This window comes from Delphinapterus leucas, chromosome 2 (genome assembly GCF_059928025.1).
Source record: "Delphinapterus leucas isolate spDelLeu-1000000601 "Yukka" chromosome 2, BTC_Dleu_Yukka2, whole genome shotgun sequence".
NCBI lineage: Eukaryota > Metazoa > Chordata > Mammalia > Artiodactyla > Monodontidae > Delphinapterus > Delphinapterus leucas.
In genome coordinates this window covers 155389718-155410053 of record NC_143130.1, presented here as the reverse complement: position 1 = coordinate 155410053, position 20336 = coordinate 155389718, and the positions used below count along the sequence as shown (strand labels likewise).

Below are 20336 nucleotides of genomic sequence, written 5' to 3'. Positions count from 1 at the left end.
TGGGGCAGTGACAGCATCCCCTGTATTCTCTGTGAAGCCATTTGTTAGGGGACCAACTGTCTCAGTTTTACAGGGATTGAGGTTTCCCAGGACATGGAACTTCCAGTGAAAGTGTGACAGCATTAAGCAAACTGGCTGGTTCCCGTATTGGTACTGTCTCCATCTGGAACCAGCTCTCTCTCTTCCATACACTGATAACACTTGTTTTCTCTAATATTAATAATAATGATAATAATTAATACTTATTGAACATTTCCCCTAGGCCAGGCACTGGGCTAAGCGCGTTATCTTCAGTCAATCATTTAAAAAAGTGCTTGGAGGAGGGATGGGGACATCCCAACTTTACACACAGGACAGAGCTACGGAAGGTTGCCAACTTGCCCAAGGTCACGCTGCTATGAAGTATCAGAGCTAGAATTTGAACTTGGGTCCACTTTGAACTTGACTGAGATCTGAGCAATTGACTACTGCATGTGCCCAGCAGCAGAAATATGTATCTGCGTGCCTGACACTCTCTCTTTAGGACAGGGACCCTGCCTTTCTCCTTCTTCTGCAATCCCCACCACAACCCCTGCACCTGGCCTGGTACCTGCAGAGTGTGGACACAGGTTACATTGAAGCTCACTCACCTGAGTTACCAACGCCCGGTCCCTCTCCCCAGATAGTCTAGCTAGAAGTTGGTGGGCGCTAAAAGAAATGGAGTGAAGCCTCCTTTTTAATGCCAGGAAAGTTTTCTCTCTTGGGCCTGAGCAATTTGAGTGGGAGATTCAAGGAGTGTGTATAAGCTTGGAGTTGATTTTGGAATCAGAGGACCTTGGTTTGGGTCCTAGCTCTGTCTGACACTCTTTAACTGTGTGACCCTGGGCAATTTGCTTCACCTTTCCAAGCCCCAGTTTCCCCATTTGTAAAATGGGGTTAAAATAATAACTTTGCTCATAGGGTTGACTGTAAGATGAAATCAGTTCATGGCTAATTGATTTAACAGACTGAGTACTTATTATATGCCAAGCATAGTGTAAGCATAACTATATATAAATAAATCCCTTCCATAGTCTTCTGGACTGTTTGTTGTTCCCATTTTACTGATGAAGAAACTGAGGCACAGAGTGAAGTGCGGCACAGACCTGCCCAAGTGGCAGGAGCAGGATTTGACTCTTAGCAACCTGCCTCTAAAATCTGTGCCCTTAACCCTGTGCTGATCTTCATGGCAAGGGCCCAGCAGGATGCTCTGCAAATCAAGGCCTTAGGAAATACTCAGCCAATGCCAGTCTTCATCACCATCTCTTCGACTCCAGGCCACCCCTTGCACAATCTTCGGTGACAAGAAGCTCTGGCGTTCTCACACCATTCCTGCCCCTTACAGAGGTCCTGCTCACAGGCCCCAGAGCTGTGCTCCCCAGGCCCAGAAGACCTCTTGCAGCTCCCCCTGGACGCCCCATACCCGCCCGTACCTGAGTTGGCCAGGGCCAGGGCCTTGAGCGTCACAAACTCCTCCTTCTCCACCTTGAGCTTCTTATACCTGCGCACCAGCTGTAGGATGGCCCGGTAGAGCTCCAGCAGTCCCGCGAGGCGGGAGCGCTCCTCGTCCATGATGTAGTCCTCAGCGTACACTAGCTTGTCATCGTAGGGCAGTGAGCGGTACACGATGCCCAGGATGAGGATCTCCATCCAGGCACTCTGCAGCAGGCTCATCTGGTCCCCCAGAGAGAGGCTGGAGAAGCCTGCAGGAAGAGGGGGCAAGCAGGGCAGCAGAGGTCAGGGGGCCTCCCTGGCGCTGGTGGGGAACCTCTGGACCCTGCCCCTCCCTTTTACCTGCTGGTCTCATTGTCCTTCCCTTGGTGAATGAGTCAGACATGGAATTCACGGAAAAGACTTAACAAAACAAGAGCTCAGTCAATGCTGACGGTTGTTATTATCATTATTATTGTTAGTTCTATGGCATTTTTCGAATGTGCAGAGAGGCTTTTTGATTAAATGCATTTGTAATTTAAGGAGTTATTGAATTCATAGTAGAATCAGGAGGTGGCAGTATAGGGTGCCTTCCACTCAGAGGAGTTTCCATATCCCCCCTCTCTGCTCAGTGCAGGGGAGGCTTTAGTGCTTTCGAGTGACGCCTGACCTCAATGCAGAGTCTCAGCTGTGCTGAGACCCAGGGGTCCAACCAGGAAGGAGGAGGAATCAGCTGTTCCCGGCCAGTGACCACAGCCTGGGGCTGCTAAGAGCTCAAGAGCGCCCAGGGTCAGGGGGCACTTTCTCACAGGCAGCCTGTCCTCCCAGAGGTCAGACCCCCATTGGCCTGGCCATCACTCTCCACCTAACAATGACCCAAGCAGTCCTGTATTCTGTGAGCTTGGATCATGGGCGTTTCCCCCTCCCTACTAGCAAGGAGGCTGAGTTCAGAGTGAAAGAAGGATGGGGGCAGGGGCAGCTCCAGAGTTATGACACTGTCTTGTTCAGTGTGCTCTGGAGACTGCCTGGGCTTGAATCCCGACTCTGCATTTACTACCTGTAGGCTGACCTTGTAAGAGCTGTGCTACTTCCCCAAACCTCAGCTTCCCCATCTATTAAATGGGTATAACAGTAGTGCCTGCTTCAGAGAGTCACTGTGAGGTCTAAATGGGACCATGATTACAAAACATACATTTACTGAGCTCTTACTATTATTATTAATGATGAGAAGAAAGTCTTCATCTGCAAAATGAGAATGACGCACTGGAACTGTATTATATATGCACTTAACTTAGGTAAAGTCAATTAACATCTTGATTTAAGAGAAAGAAAAAAAAAGCAAGGAAGGAAGGGAGCAGCGAGGGAAGCAGGGAGGGAGGAGGAGAGTTGATTTTCAAATACCTTGGTCACTAAACACAAGGCAGTAACTTCAACCAGAAACTCAGTGATGGGTTCCAGGACTGACCACACCCGATGTACCAAAAAGGAAAGGTATCCACAAAGCCATTGCACTATGCACCCGTCATGGACAACTGAAATTAAGGGAGCTCCACGGGTAATTTTGCTTATGTAGGACTCTTTACTTGCTGACCTGGAACCTAACCCCACTTAGATGCAGTGTTCTGACTCAGGGTGCAGTGAGGGTGAAAAGAGATGGCCGCGGGAAGCACCTAACACCTCCCCCTGCACACAACCGGTGCTCAGTACATGTGAACGAGGAAGGTAGGTACTATTACTGTTGTTGTTGTTAGCACGCTACTGACGTGCTTCTTCTCCCCCGCCCCCAGACTGGAGGCCCGGGGCGGTCCCAAGCCTCTGGATTTCTTGGAGTCTGTTCCACCCTCATCTGCTGTCCTCTGTCTCTAAAAGCCACTGTCCCTCCCTGTTTTCCGACCAGCGCAACAACCAGTGTCCAACTGTAAGGGGCATCCCGGGGAGGAAGCCCCCCTTCGCTCAGCAGGTACCGCTTTCCCAGTAAGCACCCTTTTTAGTCTGACTATCACAGTTCACAGGCCGATCTGTACTACCCGGACCTGGAATCACCACCCGGCTGCTGGCATCCCTGGGTGATCGCCCACAGAGCTGGAGCGATTATACTGCCGACACGGGGTGAGCGTGGATTGATGCGCCTTCTCGGGGGAGAGGCTGTGGCACAGAGGGGTCAGGTGCTCGTGTGTTGTCGTCCAGATCCCAGAGTGGGAGCGGGTGTGGGCTGCCCGTGGTGGCGGGGAGAGCCGGGTGGTAATGAAAGATAGATAGAAATGGACATCCAATTTCCCTTATCGGGCCTCTGAGCAGGAGAGGCCTGGGGCGACATTAATTAACAGATACCAATCAGCCAGCACGGGGGGTGTGTGTACGTAGGGACGTGTGGGACTGCACTGGGGGTGCGGGTCTGAAGGCAGACAGACTGGGAGGGAAGATGTAGGAGGTGGACGGGGCAAAATTAATAGACAATTGAACTGGAAGGTGGCAGAGAGGGAGGGTGAGGTAGGAGCTAGGCTTCTGGAAACGAAAGACAAAAGATTCACGAGAGGCTCAGGGCTAGGAGAGCATGAGCGACACGCTCTGCCCCCTCGTTCACGCCCCACATACTTTCTGAGCACCTACTAAGTGCCAGGCACCAGGGACAGAATGGCCAGCTGGAACCAGAGCCGATCCCTGCCTTCCAGAGCTCAGTCAAGAGGGAAAGCCACACCCCAAGTTACGGCGTGTCCCCATGAGGTTACAGCTGTAAGAAGAGCTCCAGTGAGATGAAGGGCTGAGAACATGCAACGGGGGAATGTGGCCCAAATGAGAGAGTCCGGGGGACTCTGCAGAAGAGGAGACTTTGGGGCTGAGCTCTGAGGGGCGAGGTGGAGCCCTGAAGGGGTGTGTCTGCACGGACCGCTGTCACTCCTGTGCCCCGGGCTCCCAGGAGCACGGGCACCAAGCCGCTCACCTTCCGAGCCCCACTGCCAAGCGCCCAGCCTGGTGCAAAGGGGCCCCACAAACATTCCTGGCACAGAGGCAAGAATGGACAGATGCCACCGGGCCTCGACTCCTGGGTGACGAGAAGATGGGCCAGAAGAACATAGATGGACCCTCTTAGTCCTCTAGACATGAGTCCGGATTTAGCTGCCTTTGCTTATCATGCCTGAGTCAGAGGCAGGCCTACAGGGCAGGTCGGTGGCAGAGGGTGCGGTGGAGGGGGGGATGGAGCAACTTGGGGATGTGGGACCACCACCTGAGGGTGTCCTGAGGCCTGTGTACACACCCCTTGCTAGGCTGGTTTGAGGATTGACTCAGCCCCTGACTCTTCTCTTCTTCCTTGAGCTTCTTCAGAAGGATCTAGAAATAGCTTTGAAAATCCAGGTGCACACCCCAAAGTGCTGCACAGTGGATAGAGGCTGCTTGGTTTTGTGCAAGGTCAGGGGGGAAATATTGGATATTTTCTAATATTTGAAATAGCTCAAATATTTTCTAATGTTTGACAAAAGAAACACAAGAAGGAAAAATGAGAAAATAAAAATTATCTCTAGGAGAAAGGAGGGGGAGGGGATGGGGATGGAGGTGAGAGTTCTGCCTACGCGTTTTTGTCTAGTTTTGGCTTTTGAACCTGTCCGTGTTGAAGAAGTGACATTAAATCAAGCATAACACAAAAGGCATTCTCCCTTCAACCTAGCAATCTCACTGCTAGGAATTTCTCCTAGAAAGAAAAGTATGCATAAACATAAAAAGATAAATGTGAAAAGGCTGTTTGTTAGATCTGTTTGTAACGACCCAAAGCAGGCGACAACCTGAATGTAACCAATGTACTATATGTACTTATTATATAAATGTAATAAAATGTAATTATCAGCTAGGTGAATGGAACAGTAGAAGCCACTAGAGAGAATAAGGAAGAACCATGAATGTGGATGTAGAAAGATACTCACTGCCCAAGAAAGATGTTAACTATTAAGGGCACAGATGCCAGAGCCAGCCTGTCTGTTGGAATCCTAGCTCTGCTGACCACTGGCTGTGACCCTGGGCACGTTTTCTGTGCCCCAGTTTCCTCATCTGTAAAATGGGAATAATAATAGTACTTACCTCATTGGGTTGTTTGGATTAAATGAGCTAACGTGTGGACCGCTTAGAACACGGCTTAGCATATAGTAAATGCTACTATTTCATGTAACTAAATGAGAAAAGCAGAGTGTAAAGCAGTGTTATAGTATGAACGATGGCAGGGAGGGGACACACACACAGTGGCTATACACATACACAAATTCCCAGAATGAGGCTTAAGAAAGATGGGTATTTGGAACACATCACTTCCACCCCTCTGCCACATCTTTACTGGAAGCACATATTCTTTCTTTTATTAAACCCAAACAAAGGAGCTCAAGCACTCCTCCCTGCCCTTCAGCAATGCACCCTTCACTTCTGCGTTCCTGTGCTGGGCTGAGTCTCCTCCATCAACTGATCAGCAATTCTGGGGCAGAGGGGCTGCTGGGAGAGGCTACGTGTGGCCCGTGCCCCTGGGGCTCTCCCAGCTCGCTGCCTACTCCCACCTCTCCCACCTTGAGCTCTGCTGCCCCCGGAAAGTTGCTTTATCTGCACCAACTGATCTAATAACATTCAGGCTCTTCCCAAGCCCCCATCCCCCGGTGATTTGACAGCATGAGCTTCTAGAATTTAAAAAAAAAAAAAAAGAGCACATAATTTGTGGCAAGTGGAGTTCATAATCTGTTAATTTATTATCGTTTCTGTCGACCTGGAGGGCCATTAGCAGAGGTAATAAAGGGAGATGTAATTATAGGATCTGAGGCCACTCCAGACACAGCTGCTGTCACTCGTCATCCCATATTTCATCGGCCGCTGGTGTTCTTCTCTCCCCAGTGTGAGCCAGACAGTGGCTTCCTGGTAGCAGGGTCTCTGAGGGACCCTCCGCTAGGAGGCCCCTGGGGGGTGTCCCCTGCAGAGGCCGTGCACGTGTCAGCCTGGGCTGGGCAGGGCCAGCTGGAGGAGGCTGTCCTGGCTGGGGCACCCTCGGGGCTGCCTGGGCTGGGAGGATAACACCTAATAACATCTGCAGGCTGCAATTCATCAAGTGATACCCACTGCCTGTGAATGTTTGTTGCCTCTTGTTCTAATCTCTCGCTCATGGGGAATAAGAGGCGGACACTCTAAAGACTTGGGCTTGTTCTCTGGGCAGCCCAATACTTGGAAAATTCAACTCAAGGGAAAAGCCTGTGCTGGGGTGGGCAACTTCAGACTGACTCAAACGAAAGAGTGGCTGCTGCTCTGGGGGAATCACAAGCAGCCCCAGCTTTCCCACGGGACTCACCCTTGCAAAAGTATCCTGTGTGTCCAGTAATATGGGGAAAAGGGAGGGGAGTGCTGGGAATGAGTCCGTGCTCAAATGAGGCTTCCTTCCGGCTAAGCTGGCCACTCAGTGCCCGCATGGATATGTCCGCTTCTGTGCACAGCACTTAATGTCCCTCTGGACTTTTCCTCCATGGCCACTTGCCCATCAATCCTGAAGGCCTCACTCTTGTTCTACTCTCTCCCCACAAGCCTGTGGCATCCCTCCTGCCTCTGCACTCCATCCTGTGGTTCTTCCTGCTGCATTCTAACTAAGCACCTGCCTTCTCACGTCTGAGATACAGGAGGTGGGAAATGGGTGGGTAGAGAGGAAACAAGATTGGCCGTTGAGGGGATAACTGTTGAAGCAGGGTAATGGGGAGGCTCATCATACTCTTTGGTCTACCTCTGTTTGAAATTTTCCATGAAAAAAGTTTTTTGTTTTGTTTGTTTTTAATTATCTAACTTATTCCCAAATGAGACCCTTAGGGCAGCAATTAACCTAATTCTTTAGATGGGCCACAACTCCTAGCAAGAGAGCTTACACACAGTTAGTGCTCAATAAATGCATGCAAAAGCAAGTAGGAAGCACCCTCTGTGTGCCAGGCTCTGGATTAGACGATACTGACTCATGAAATGTGGTATCCTATGCTTAATTCAGGGCAGCGGCTTGGGCTCCTCTCCAGAGCTCTAACCTGAGCCGTCTAAAGAAGACAAGCCAGTCCTTCTGTCTGTCCAGGGACCAAGATGGACAGTTGCTGACAAAAGTCCCAGAGTGGGGCCCCGGCTTGTATCCTCCCTACTCAACCTGCCCTGTTTCTCATTCTCTTTCTCATTCTCTGACCAGGTCTTCAGATAAGTTTTCCATCTAATCTGAGATGGGATTAAGTCAATTAGTTTAACTATATCAGGCACTGGATTATGTCATCACCCTTAATATGAGGTTTACATGCAGTAGCAGGAGACCCTATTAATTAATTTTACCTTAAACACTAGAAGGTCAGGCCCAAATAATTCAGCATGCAAATGTATGCAAAACAGGCAAATTAGCATTTGAGACAGACAAATAAGCCCCTATGTTTATTTTATTTTTTAAGCAAAAAGAATTCAGCTTTGGACAAGGAGAAATGATGATGTGAAAGGAGGCTTTTAATACTATTAGCAACGACAATGGTCACAGTCTCTGCCATTTATCAGGTGCCCACCCTGTGCGGGGCCTGGGCTAAGCGAGCCAGGTCCTCCCAGCAACCCAGTGAGGGAGGCTCTACTACTCACAGGTGGGGACCCTGACGCACAGAAAAATGAAGCATCTCGCACAGAGCCAGTAAGGACAGAGCTGGGATGAGAGGCCAGGTCTGCCTGAATCCAAAGTCTGTGCCCTCAGCCACCATTCTGCTCTGCCCACTGCCCTCTTGGTTGGGCACAGACGGGAGGTGGGGCTGGGAGATGAGAAGGAAAATGGGTGCAAGGGAGGCACTGCCTCCTGGTTCTACTCTACCCCCTGGGGGTTAACTGTGGGCACAAGGAGGTAGAAGAAGCAGGCAGTGACCCATGGGCCCGCCAGGAGCCACTCCTGAGCCGTGGCTGCAATGCAGTATCTGCTCAGCCTGGGAGAGGAGTGTGTGATGGGAAGGGGGTGTGTGCAGGGGGAGCGGTGCCTAACCTGGCCCTGGGTTAGTGGAGCAATCCAGGCTGAGGTATCTTAAGCAGTGGCCTGACCCCACAGTGGTGCTGAATCAGCGCAGGGCAGATTCAAAAACTACTGAGTGTGTAATCCCAAGAGGCTGAGCTCCTTAGTAAGGGCGCTCCAGCCCAGATCCCCAGGGAGCCGACCCATGAGTCAGGGAGTCCCTGTGGAAGGAATTCTAGGCTTCCTGCCAGCTAAGTGACACCAGCACCCGCTCTGAGCCGTTGTCCGCAGGAAGGCTCCTTCCTGTAAGCTGTGCCCATAACATCTTATATGAGGACTTTCTGACTTGCCCCAATCAACTGTGGGCCTTGGCATCTAAAGTTTCGGACACCTTTGCTACATAACCATGCATGCTGTATTCATCTTTCAGAGCCGGTGGCAAACACAAAAAGGATCTAGAGACAGGAAGATAAACTGTCCCACATTACAAAGCTAGGAAGAATCTGAGTCCATGGCAGGTCACTGCCAGAGAAGAACAGGACGTCTCCCCGACAGTATGAGCCAAGCTGTTAGGGCCGCAAAGGAATAAACTGCACAGACTTTAGAAAGCCCCCCAAGAAGGGTGTGATGCAGAATATGTGGGTATCGGAGTCTACAAAAACAAATTAAAAATCAGCTCCCTCCCTTTATCCAGAAGGGAAAAGACTGAAAGAGGGGTTTGGGGCCACATGCAACGAAGAGAAGTCCGGATCACCCAAAACACATTTGTAACATGTACTTTTCATGCCAGAAATGATCTTAAAAATCATAGAATCCAAACTGAGAGACAGGCCTCCCTTAAGATCAGGCAAATGGCAAGAGTGAGCATGCAGCTGACGTCAGGATGTGCCAAAGCATCATACACACGGTCGCATTTCATCCCCACATCAAAGCCCATGAAGGAGGTACTGCTGGTATTTCCTGTTTGCAGAGAGGTCGGGCGACCTGCCTTGGGTTACACAGCTAGCAAGTTGCAGACCCAGAACCTGAATCTCAGTCTGATTCCAAAGCGCATGTTCTTAACCACTCCACTTCACCTGCCTCTAGTAGGAAACAAGAGTCAATCCCTCTTCTGTGTTGTTTTCCAGTATATTGCCAATAAGATTTAGGATAAAACCCTGTTCTTTGGCCTTTAAGGATTCAAAGAACCTGCTCTGATTATTACCTATTGTAGAAGCAATCACACCCCTGCTAGAATGATAATCCAATCTGAAGAGCCCCCAGCAGTTCAGGAACATCACTGGACCTTCCAAACAACTGCTCACCTCCAATCCCACAAAGAGAGAAAGGAGGCCAGAGAAAAATAGTTTTGCCAAGATTCCACAGGGCTCCTGGGTCACGGGTTCCCATTCATCAGAACCAGAGCCACGGAGAGAGCGGCTGTGAGCCTCTGACTACACTCTCCCCCAGTCCTATGGGACTCACCTGGGATGTGCTTGGCCCAGCCAATAATGACCACGAGCTCCCTGTCTGCCAGATCACAGAGAGTGGTCAGAGCCTTGATGTCGCCCTCTGGCATGCCAGGGGGTGGCATGGCGTAGAGTTTGTCTGGCTCAGCCACCAGCAGGTAGGAGACGATTTTAGTCACTGCAACAACAAAAGGGAGAATGTAAATGCCTGGGAAAAGAGGAAAGGGGCCAAGGTGGAATCTGAGATGGCTCAGGAAGAAAAGTCGGGTTCCGAGGAGCCCCAGGAAGCTCAAACATGGCTAAAAACACCCCTCCATTCCTCCCTCCCTCCCTCCCTCTTTCTTTCTCTCTTTCTTTCTCTCTCTTTTTTCTTTCTTTCTTTCCTTCTATTTTATTGGTGATAGTTGATTTACGATGTGTTAATTTCTGCTATACAGCAAAGTGACTCAGTTATACATATATACATTCTTTTTTATATTCTTTTCCATTATGGCTTATCCCAGAACATTGACTATAGTTCCCTGTGCTATACAGTAGGACCTTGGTGTCCGTCCATTCTATATGTAATAGTTTGCATCTGCTAACCCAAAACTCCCAGTCCATCCCTTTCTGACTCCACAGAGTTGCTGGCAGTGATGATTTGGGCTCTTGGGAAATATCCCAACAAGGGAAGTTGCCTGGTGAATTCTCTTGAGATGAACGTGATTCGAGTGGGAGGTGAGGGATGCTGGGCCTGTGCCCTCTTAGGATCATGCTGCATTTGGAGCTACATTCTGTAAATGCCACAGGAAAGGTCTTCTGAATGAAGCCTGAAGTACCCGATACCAATGCCAGACACTGATGCCCCTCCCCGTGACCCTCTGTGCCCCATAACCCAGCAGTGTGAAGATGGCATTTCCCCAAGGGACGCCAGATATTCCAGGAACAGATGCTGGCAAGAGGGGCAGGGACTGCCCTGCACTCACATGGCTTTTTAGCAGGAGGAGAAATCTGTAAGCTCAGGTATGGGCTGCTCTCTGAGTCCAGCCGTCGCTTGTATTTCTGGCGGCCTCCACGCACTCGATCAAGGCGCACACCTTTTGGGGAGGAAAGGGAGAAGGTCTCAGAGTTGTTCAACATCACCAGGGGTGTTAGCGCTGACTTTGGAATTTCAGCAATGGCTAAATCTTCAGGGCTACGCGCCGATGGCTTTTTTTTTAACAGCTCCCACATGGCCAGCCTCAGGCCAGGTGATTGGACAATCCTAAGATAATTGTCTTCACAGTAATAATGGCCCATCCGGGTTGCCCTAGGCCTGGTCCTGCCTCTCTGGAGTCAACATCCTCCTGAAATCCATCCCAAGCAACCTTCAGCTCTTGAGTCTTTCTGTCTCCAAAAGACAAAGCACAACAAACACACTCCTCCAACGGCTGGGGAAAGAAGACACATCATTTTAGATCTGCCGTGAATCCAGGCAGGACTGAGTTAGCTTTACCAAGAGAGGAAAGGAATCCCTGCCATGCGCGGCCCCTCCAAAGAGCTATAACAAAGATTTGCAAACTGCTCACATAAAAAGCATCTAGATGGGCACTCGTTACAGATGTCAGTTTCTGGATCCCTCCCTCAGAGATTCTAGGATTCAGTTCTGTCTGTCTATACAAATGCCCCACGGGATGAGCATGCTGTTTGTCCTGGCCACACCAGGAACACCGGTGCCCGGAAGGCTCTCAACAGCATGTACAGAAGCAGCTGTGGCCATTCCACCCTGACATCCCTTTCCAGGAGTGAGGCCCTATCCTAGGGAGACAGACCCTTTATTGTCACTGGGTCCATACCACCTTCAAGAGTGCTGCCCACCCACAGCTCCTGCTGTCTGGACAGAGCTGTTGGTACCATTTGACAGCCCCACCAGCAGGCAGGGCGGACAGGACCTCCAGGGGGCTCCTCACCCAAGGCTACACAAGCCTGTGTGTGGCCACCAACCTATGTGACCTGACATGAAAAGATGGATGGGACACATCAACCGAGCTCCAAGTGAGAACGAACACAGAAAGCAGAGCGGCTCTCCTTTCCTTACCATGAAATGGACCTTGACTAAAACACATAAGAAGTCAGAGACAGAGCCAGCGTCCCCAGAGGGAGCAAGCTCGGTGGCTTCAACTCCTCCTCCTTTCCCCAAAGGTCAAGAGCGTCATGGGCACAGAGCCCCAGTCAGGTGATCTTCGGGGCCCTGTCTTTCCCCGGCACTTCCTCCTGCCGGTCCTACCTTCTTCCATCTTCCTAGCTCACGGGGGTGCTCGGAGGGCCAGGAGGATGCTGTAAGCACACCCAGCCAGACTGCCTGAGGGAACTGTCTTTTGGGGGCCAATCAGTGCTCGCCCTTTCATCAGCAGCATCCTTTTTACCCCACAACCTGGCACTTTTGTGTTTGATGCTGAACATGGCTGTAGTGAACTCTTTTCCCCAGGAAAGGGTCTACCCAGCATTCCACCCCTGCTTCCTATTTCAAGGCAATTCCCCTGTTGTGAGTCATCTTACTGGGGAGGGTAGCAGTAGTGCTGTCAGCCGCAGGGGTGTGGGCAGCCCTGGGCCAGACTCTCCTGATTACTGCATCTCCCGTGCCTGGGCTCTCGGGGGCTTCCCTTGGTCCTTGTCTGGCTAAGTGTGGGCCTTGAGCCTCCTGACGGGCTTGCAGTGAACTCCCCTTCTGCTTCGAGAGTCAGAATGGGTTGCAACTGACCACCTCTATAGTGGGTTCTCTGGGACAAGACACTGCGATAAGGACATGAATGTAGGCAAGTTTATTTTGGAGGCGTTCTCAGGAAGAAAGTCAATAACGACCACAGCTTTCTAGCGAATGTGGCTGTATAATCCACGTCCATCAGTACCTCGGACCTTGAAGGGGCAGCCGAATCCCATCCAGCACAAGACCAAACTCATGTACTGATGGGACTCTGGCTCACCCCTCCCGGCCCCTTCTGTGAGGGTAGAAGGAGCAGGCACATAAGGGCAGGAAGGAGGACAGTTCCTCCCTTTGGGGAAAAGGTTTCTGGGGAGAAGTTCCCTGTTTGCAAGAGTCTTCTTGACCCCATCCTGTGACACAGCCACAAAGCAGCTCAGCCCTGCCTACTACACCCGAGGCGAGTCAAACCCTCCACCAAGCTTCTCCCCCTGGAAAGCTGGCAAGACCAAGAGTGAAAATGCCAAGCGTCAGGCATAAAGGACCGTGAGGACCCCAGTTTCCTGAGTACCTACTATGTGCCAGGGTCTGACTTGGAGTCCAAGATGAACCCCTTCCCCGCTTCACTGACTTTGTCTGCTAGATGCCAGTCTCATGAGCTTCCCCCTCCCACCCAGGCTGCCTGATCCCAGACAGATGTCAGCAGGAGAGTGAACTGTTCCACAAAAGTAAAAAGAGGCGCCCATCCCTCAGCAAGGCGAGAAGATGGGCAGATGCCACCTCTGTCGCGGCATCCATGTGAAATACTCTCTGTCCTGATACAGGGCCTGGCTCTTCGTGGGTGTTCAAGAAAGTCTTGACACATACAGGAATGGATATGCCTCCACCCAGGCTGGGTGCTTCTTCCTGGGCTCCAATAACACACCGGGCTTCCCCGAACGACTAGGCGCCCCTTACAGCCAGAGGCTGCTCACCATGCTACTCCAGGGACTGTCGTGGCACCCAATGTGCCACGTGTATGCTTAGAAAATGTGAGCTGTTACTATGGTCATCGCTGTCATCATTATTATCACTCTTCCCCTGTGCTGCGTACAACCCTCTGGTAAGTCACATTGATAATGCTAATGAGAACCACAGCATATAAAGCAGGTGCTATTATCCCCATTTTACAAACGAGAAAAACTGAGACTCACAGAGATTTAGCAATTTGCCCAATAAATGAGCCAATATCCAAGTTCTTTGCCATTCCAGGGTATGACTTCCCAGGGCACAGCAGGTATAAACTCTCTAAATTTTCTCCACAGATCTTTATAGCACAATGGTCAATAGCTCCAATCAATAAGTGTATCAATTAACAGGTTATTCTGTTTAAAAAAAAAAGTAGCCTGTTGTGTTTGATTATGCACGAATTGATCCCTGGTATGAGGTGTGTTTGTTCTCCTTGCTTCCTGTCTGCTTTCCAAGTCCTACTCTGAACACAAACCCAAGTCACTCAAGCCCACAGGATCCAGTGATCAAGGTCCCTTATGAGTTGTGTGGCCTTAGCCAAGCTGGCGCTCGTGGCCTTGGTCTGGGATACAGGGGAGGGGGCAATGGTAGTAGCAACTCTGCTCACCGCATGTGGCTGTTGTGACAAATGACATCATAGTGGGAAAATTATTGGTAAATTGGGAATTGGTTTCAGTAGCCAGGTGAGGCCATCACTCCCATGGCTCTGTGCTCTGACACCCACCTGGCACTTCACATGCCACCTCCAATTCAGTGGGCTCTTGGAGGACAGGGCCCAGGTCTGCCCCATTTTCTGAGTTGTCCCTTCCTCCCCTACACTGCCCCACAGTCAGGGTTTATCAAAGACCATTTAGGGTAGAGGGGTCCTGGGGCATAGACCCGGGCTGGGGTTGGGCAGATGGGCCCCCACCTAAGTGACCTGCCCATACCATCAAAGGTACCCTTGAAGGCCCCGTTCAACTATTATCTCTACTGGGAAACCTTTCCAGACTCCCCTGGCAGAGCTGGCCACACCATTCTTGGGCTCCCTTTGTTCTTTCTCTATACAGCAACCAAGGTCAAAACAACTCTTCACCATCATGCACTATGTGCCCATCTCCCTGGCGGACTGTGGGCAACTTCTGGACGAGGACTTTCATTTATCGTTGCAGCCCAAGCTCAGCACACAGCCTGCGGTCAGTAACCAAGTGTCTGAGTAAAATGACGTGCCCAGTTAAAATGAAGCTCTTCAGAGTTAAGAAACAAAAGAATCTCAGGGTCTGATCCTTGCCCCAGCTTCCATTTGTCTCTCCAGCCTCCAGAAATTCATTCTCTCAAGGCAGCCTATTCCTCATGAAACTTTCTCCTTGTATTGAGCTAAATTCTTTCTCCAGATCACTCCTTACCCTGCATCCCATCCAACAAGGCCACCTCCCTTCCATAAGACAACCCTTTATGGACTTGAACATCCTTGGGCATCCACCTTCTATGCTCAAGTACCCTTTATGTTCTACATTTATACAGTGTTTTAGGCCAGCCACCTCCTCGCCTTCCACACATTTGTCTGTACTGATGCGACCTGATGCGAGAAAGGTCAGCCCCTCAAGGGCAGAGACAGTGGACAGAGGTCTGAATTCCTTTGCACTCTGCCTAAACAGACATTGGTCTATGTTTATACTTATTATCTGCCAATGTGTGTTTTTTGGGGGACTTCCCTGGTGGCACAGTGGTTAAGAATCCGCCTGCCCATGCAGGGGACATGGGTTCGAGCTCTGGTCCGGGAAGATCCCACATGCCACGGAACAACCAATCTCGTGCGCCACAACAACCGAGCCTCTGCTCTAGAGCCCACGAGCCACAACTACTGAGCCTGCATGCCACAGCTACTGAAGCCCGTGTGCCTAGAGCCCGTGCTCCACAACAAGAGAAACCACCGCAATGAGAAGCCCGCACACCGCAGCAAAGAGTAGCCCCCGCCTGTTGCAACTAGAGAAATCCTGTGCGCAGCAACGAAGACCTAAAGCAGCCAAAAATAAATAAATAAATAAATTTATCAAAAAAAAAAAAAGAAAAAGAAAGAAAGAAACAGCCCCTCCCCAAGAGGTAATACAGCAAGATGTTGTATCATGAATCCTTTAGAAGTGGATCACCAAATACTAACAGTTGGATCTGGCAGACATTATTAGTTTCCCACCCAATTTCATTCCATTCCCCCTCTTCCATGCTAACAGAGACTGGATTTTCTTCATAGGCACATAGGGCTTTCTTCATAGAGAGCCCTAGCCAGTCCCAGCATTCCTGTTCCCCACTTTCCCAGTTTCTCTGGTAACCAAGGCTGGTCATATGACCTGGTTCTGGCCAATGGGATGTAAGGTGAAGTCCATGGTGGGGGCTTCTGGGAATGGTTTTGTTTTTCTGATAAAAGAGACAGACATAAAAAAAAAAAAAAAAAGAGAGACAGACATAGTTGGTGCAGCTCTTTTTGCCCTTCTACTGCCCTGACCTGGAAGATGAAGCCTAGAGCTGTGGCAACCACCTTGTAACAATGAGGCAGCCATGTGAGGATACCAGAGAAGAAAGGCAGAGCCTGAGCCCTTGATGCTGTGGCTGAGAAGCCTGTGCAATTGGCCATTTCTGGTCTTCTTAGGTGGGGCAATCAATCTCATTTATCGATGCTTAAGCCACTAGCAGTCAAGTTCTCTGTAACTTGTAGCAGAAAGCAATTTTCACTGATAAAATGGGCAATTACTTTTTAAATTAGGATGCTTAAGTCTTACAAACAGCAAATGGAAAAAAATAAAGGCGGAGACTTGAACCTGAAATAAGAGTTGCCTTATTGTTTGTGTTCTTATGTTAGTGAAATATCTAAAAAAGTAGGCTCAGGGAGCATATTAAAATACTAATTAACTTAAAATTGCTGTCCAGGATTATTAGATTATATCATCTTATTGATACTTTCTGAATTTAAAAAAGCATCAATAATATTCTCATGTAAAGTATACCAGAGCTCGAAATACTATAATAAATACTTATCCTTTGTTTTAACTACAGTTCAACACTGTGTCATCTTTTAACATGTGCAGGCCAAAATTTAAGTATTCATAAGTGTGTCATGAATACGTAGTGAGTGCTCAATAAATGTTAGCCAATGTAATTATTATTAAAAATATCAATACTTCACCCTTGAAACTGTTCCGTATCTTGACTGTATCAAAGCAAATATTCTGGCTGTGATATTGTACTATAGCTTAGCAAGATGTTACCATTGGGAGTAACTGGGTAAAGGGTACATGAGATCTCTCTGTATTATTTCTTACAACTGCATATGAATCTACAATTCTATCAAAATTTAAAAGGTTAATTAAAATTTTGTTTAACTACTTGTGGAAATGTAACCCAGCGATTCCACTCCTAGGTCTATACTCAAAAGAATTGAAATCAGGACCTCGAACAGATACCCAGCTGCAAATGTTCATGGCAGTATTATTCACAATAGCCAAAAGGTAGAAGCAACCCAAGTATCCTTTCTTTTTTTTTCAAAGGTCCTTTTAAAATTTTTTTAATTTTAAGTTTCTTTTTGGCTGAGCTGTGTGGCTTGTGGGATCTTAGTTTCCCGACCAGGGATCGAACCCAGGCCCTGGCAGTGAAAGTGCCAAGTCCTAACCACTGGACTGCCAGGGAATTCCCCAACCTAAGTATCCATCGACACACAATGTGGAATTACACACACAACGGAATATTATTCAGTCATGAAAAAAGAATGAAGTTCTGATACATGCTATGGCATGGATGAACCTTGAAAACATTATGCTAAGTGAAATAAGCCAGACACAAAAGGAGAGATGTTGTAGGATTTCATTTATAAGAAATAACTCGAATAGACAGAAAGTAGATTGGAGGATCCCAGGGGTGGGGGTGGGGGAGAAATGGGAGTTATAGTATAGTTTCTATTCGGGATGATGAAGAAGTGTTGGAAACAGGTAGTGGTGATGGTTGCAAAACACTGAACGTGCTTAATGCCACTGAATTTTATGTACACTTAAAAATGATTTTTAGGGAATTCCTTGGTGGTCCCGTGATTAGGACTCAGCACTTTCACTGCCATGGCCCAGGTTCAATCCCTGGTTGGGGAACTAGGATCCCACAGTCACACAGCTCGGCCGGGAAAAATAAAAAGTTTTTAAAAGGTGAATTTTGTTGAATATGTTTTGCCACAATTAAAAAAACAATGTAATATACCTAAAACCACTGAATTGTACAGTTTAAATGGGTGAATTATATCTCAATAAAGCTATTAAAAGATTTTTAAAAATACTTCACTTTTCTCTGATTAGTGGAATTAAATAACATAAAATATATGAAACATAGTAATGTGCTCAGTACACAGTAGGCCCTCAATAGTCATCTCTTTCCTCTCATCTGCCTATGAAAGCGGTAGTGTCTGCCTTAAACTGCTAGCTTTCTTCATGGGAAGAGAGAGAAGCACACCCCTTTAGTTATAACTACCGTGGGTCAGATGTTTTAAAACTCTCAAGAAACTAAGGTTCAGAGAGGTTGAATATTGTGCCTAGGGGCACACAGCGCCAACTCAGGTACGCTCTTGGATATGCTCGGCTGCAGCCATATAGTCCCCAGCCCCCAGCGGTCTCACTAGGCTGGTGGCCCTATAGCTACAGCGTCCAACCCCACTCCCCAGCTCAGGGCACAGGAAAGAGCAAAGAAGCTGCTGGGCTGCTCTGAGGAAGAAACTGCCTGTGGGGAGGGGAGTGGGGCTCCCCCAAGCCCCTGCCCCATCTACTGACCTATCCACACTGCAGGCACGTCAGAGCAGCCGGAGCCCGCGGCTGCTGCGTCCTGGATCACATGTCCACTTGCTGACTTGATAAGATGAGGCTTCTGACTTTTTTCTTAATGGAAGTAAAATAATTCCTGCTTCCCTCCAACTCCCCCCCTTCCCCTCGGTCGCCCCCCCCCCCCACGCTGGATGAGATCCCAGCCTTTCCGAAGTAAAAATAGCAGAGTGTGCCGGGGCGGCAGCAGCGTGGGGGCAGTTTTAAGTTTCTTTCTTTTATCCCAGGCACTAAAAATAACCGGTTAAAGCTCAGAAAAGCCTGGCCCTGCACCTGGCCCCCAGCCTGTCCCAGGCGCTGCCCCATCACATTTCTCTTCCCACAGGAAAGGCTCAGACAAGGCAGAGAGGGAGAGGTTCTGAGCCTGTGTCCTTCTCCTGCCTCCTCTGCAGAGCTGCCGTCCTGACACTGCAAAGCTGTCATGGTCAAGACTCTTCTCTTCCCCTTACCTAGAAACCCGCCCCCCCCCCCACACACACAATTGAATGTCCTTGGTTTATTAAGGATGTGTGCAATGCTTTACAGTTTACAAAGCTATTTCCATATGTCATTTGATCTATGTACCAAAATTGAGGGAGGGAGAACACATGATGACTATTATTATTCCCATGTGAAAACTGAGGCTCAGAAAGGTCAGGTGACTTTCTCAGGGCCACACAGCCAGGAAAGGTCTGAGGGAGGATCTGAACCTTAATCTCTAAGTCTTATCTCCTTTGCCCTGAACTTGAGACCACCTACCCTGTATGATTATCAGAATGCCCGAAAGCCTTTGAACTACGCAGACCTTAAGGACTTACCCACTTCGAGGTTCTAAGTCAATAGGGGAGATGTACAGGAATGGATAATTTTGCAATGCTCCTCTAATGATTCTGACTACCTACCAGGTCTGGGGAGCATGCACTAAACCTATTTTATGCAGTACTTTTGTCTAACCAGTGTTCCTTCCAGGAGACTTAGGTGTTGACTCTCTACCTATAAGTTCTACCAAACTATAGCTGACCCATCTCCAGAAAGAGGAACAAATCACACAAAAGGTGATAGGAGTACTCTGGGCTCCTGAGGGCCCAGGGGCTGTGGGTCACGTGGACACACTGATGGACACCCCAGCCCAGCAGAATGCCCTGCCTAAACACTCATCTACACCCCCCGCACGATCTGAGCTCCCTTCAGCCATCCTGTCTGGCAGGAGGTCCTGGGTGACAGGTGAGCTCACCTTGCTGTCTCCGACAGGACAGCTATCTCGGGCTGCCCCTTACCCTGGTGCCATATCATAATGGTGAAGAGTGCCTCACTCCTGACTCACTATAAGCCTAGAGAGCTTTGCAGGTGGATAAATACACATGCCACCTAATATTCCAGGGCTTGTGCCAGCTGCTCCAGGATGGGTAAGATGGTACGGGGTGATGAGACCCTGGCCTTCGGCTTATTAAGGAAGTGTCTGCTCTCCTGCTGCTCTCTCCTCTGGACCCTTCTCACCCAGGGCACCGTGTCCCCAAGGACATTTCAGTAGGGCTGTGCTATCCTTGCATTCCCAGCTGCCAAAAAGTCTCTAAAACTGAACACCTAACCAGGAAAGACTATTTCAGCTCAGCCTCCCTTTCCACTCCCTTCCTCTTTTTCCCACTTTGAGGAAGGCCTACAGGCTTTGCTACTGGCCAAGGCATCTCAATGAGTTGGATTGGGCTTCTTAGAAGGAATTCTTGTATAACCAAGGAGACTAGATTCCACCCAGCTCTGTTATTTACTAGCTGCGTGGCCTTGGGCAAATCACTTAAACTCAGTTGCACTAGATCAGTCATGGCAAAAAGCTGTCAGCTGTGCCACCACCCTCCATTTCCTAGTCTGTGGCAGACATTGCTAATCAGTCACAGCACTCTTGCCTACTGATCCCAGGCACTGCCTAAGAAGCCTTCCAATCATGCATTCTAGGCAGCTGCTCCCCACCCTACAGTTGACAGTCCAGCTAAAAGCAATTTGCCATCCTG

At 49.2% G+C, this 20336-nt stretch overlaps 1 protein-coding gene across 3 annotated transcripts in view; it reads right to left on the bottom strand.

The window, feature by feature from the left end:
• The window catches only part of ESRRB (estrogen related receptor beta), a 104545-nt gene that overhangs the window by 4348 nt on the left and 79861 nt on the right, over positions 1-20336 (bottom strand). For 2 of the 3 annotated variants that reach the window (XM_089907999.1, XM_022575872.1), the window contains 3 exons: positions 10821-10931; positions 9872-10033; positions 1452-1721 (listed from right to left, as the gene is read on the bottom strand). In XM_089907999.1, coding sequence (XP_089764125.1) covers positions 1452-1721; positions 9872-10033; positions 10821-10931 — 543 coding nt within the window. Of the gene's footprint in view, positions 1-1451; positions 1722-9871; positions 10064-10820; positions 10932-20336 lie in introns of all 3 variants that reach the window. The other variant, XM_022575874.1, reaches the window with a different exon arrangement.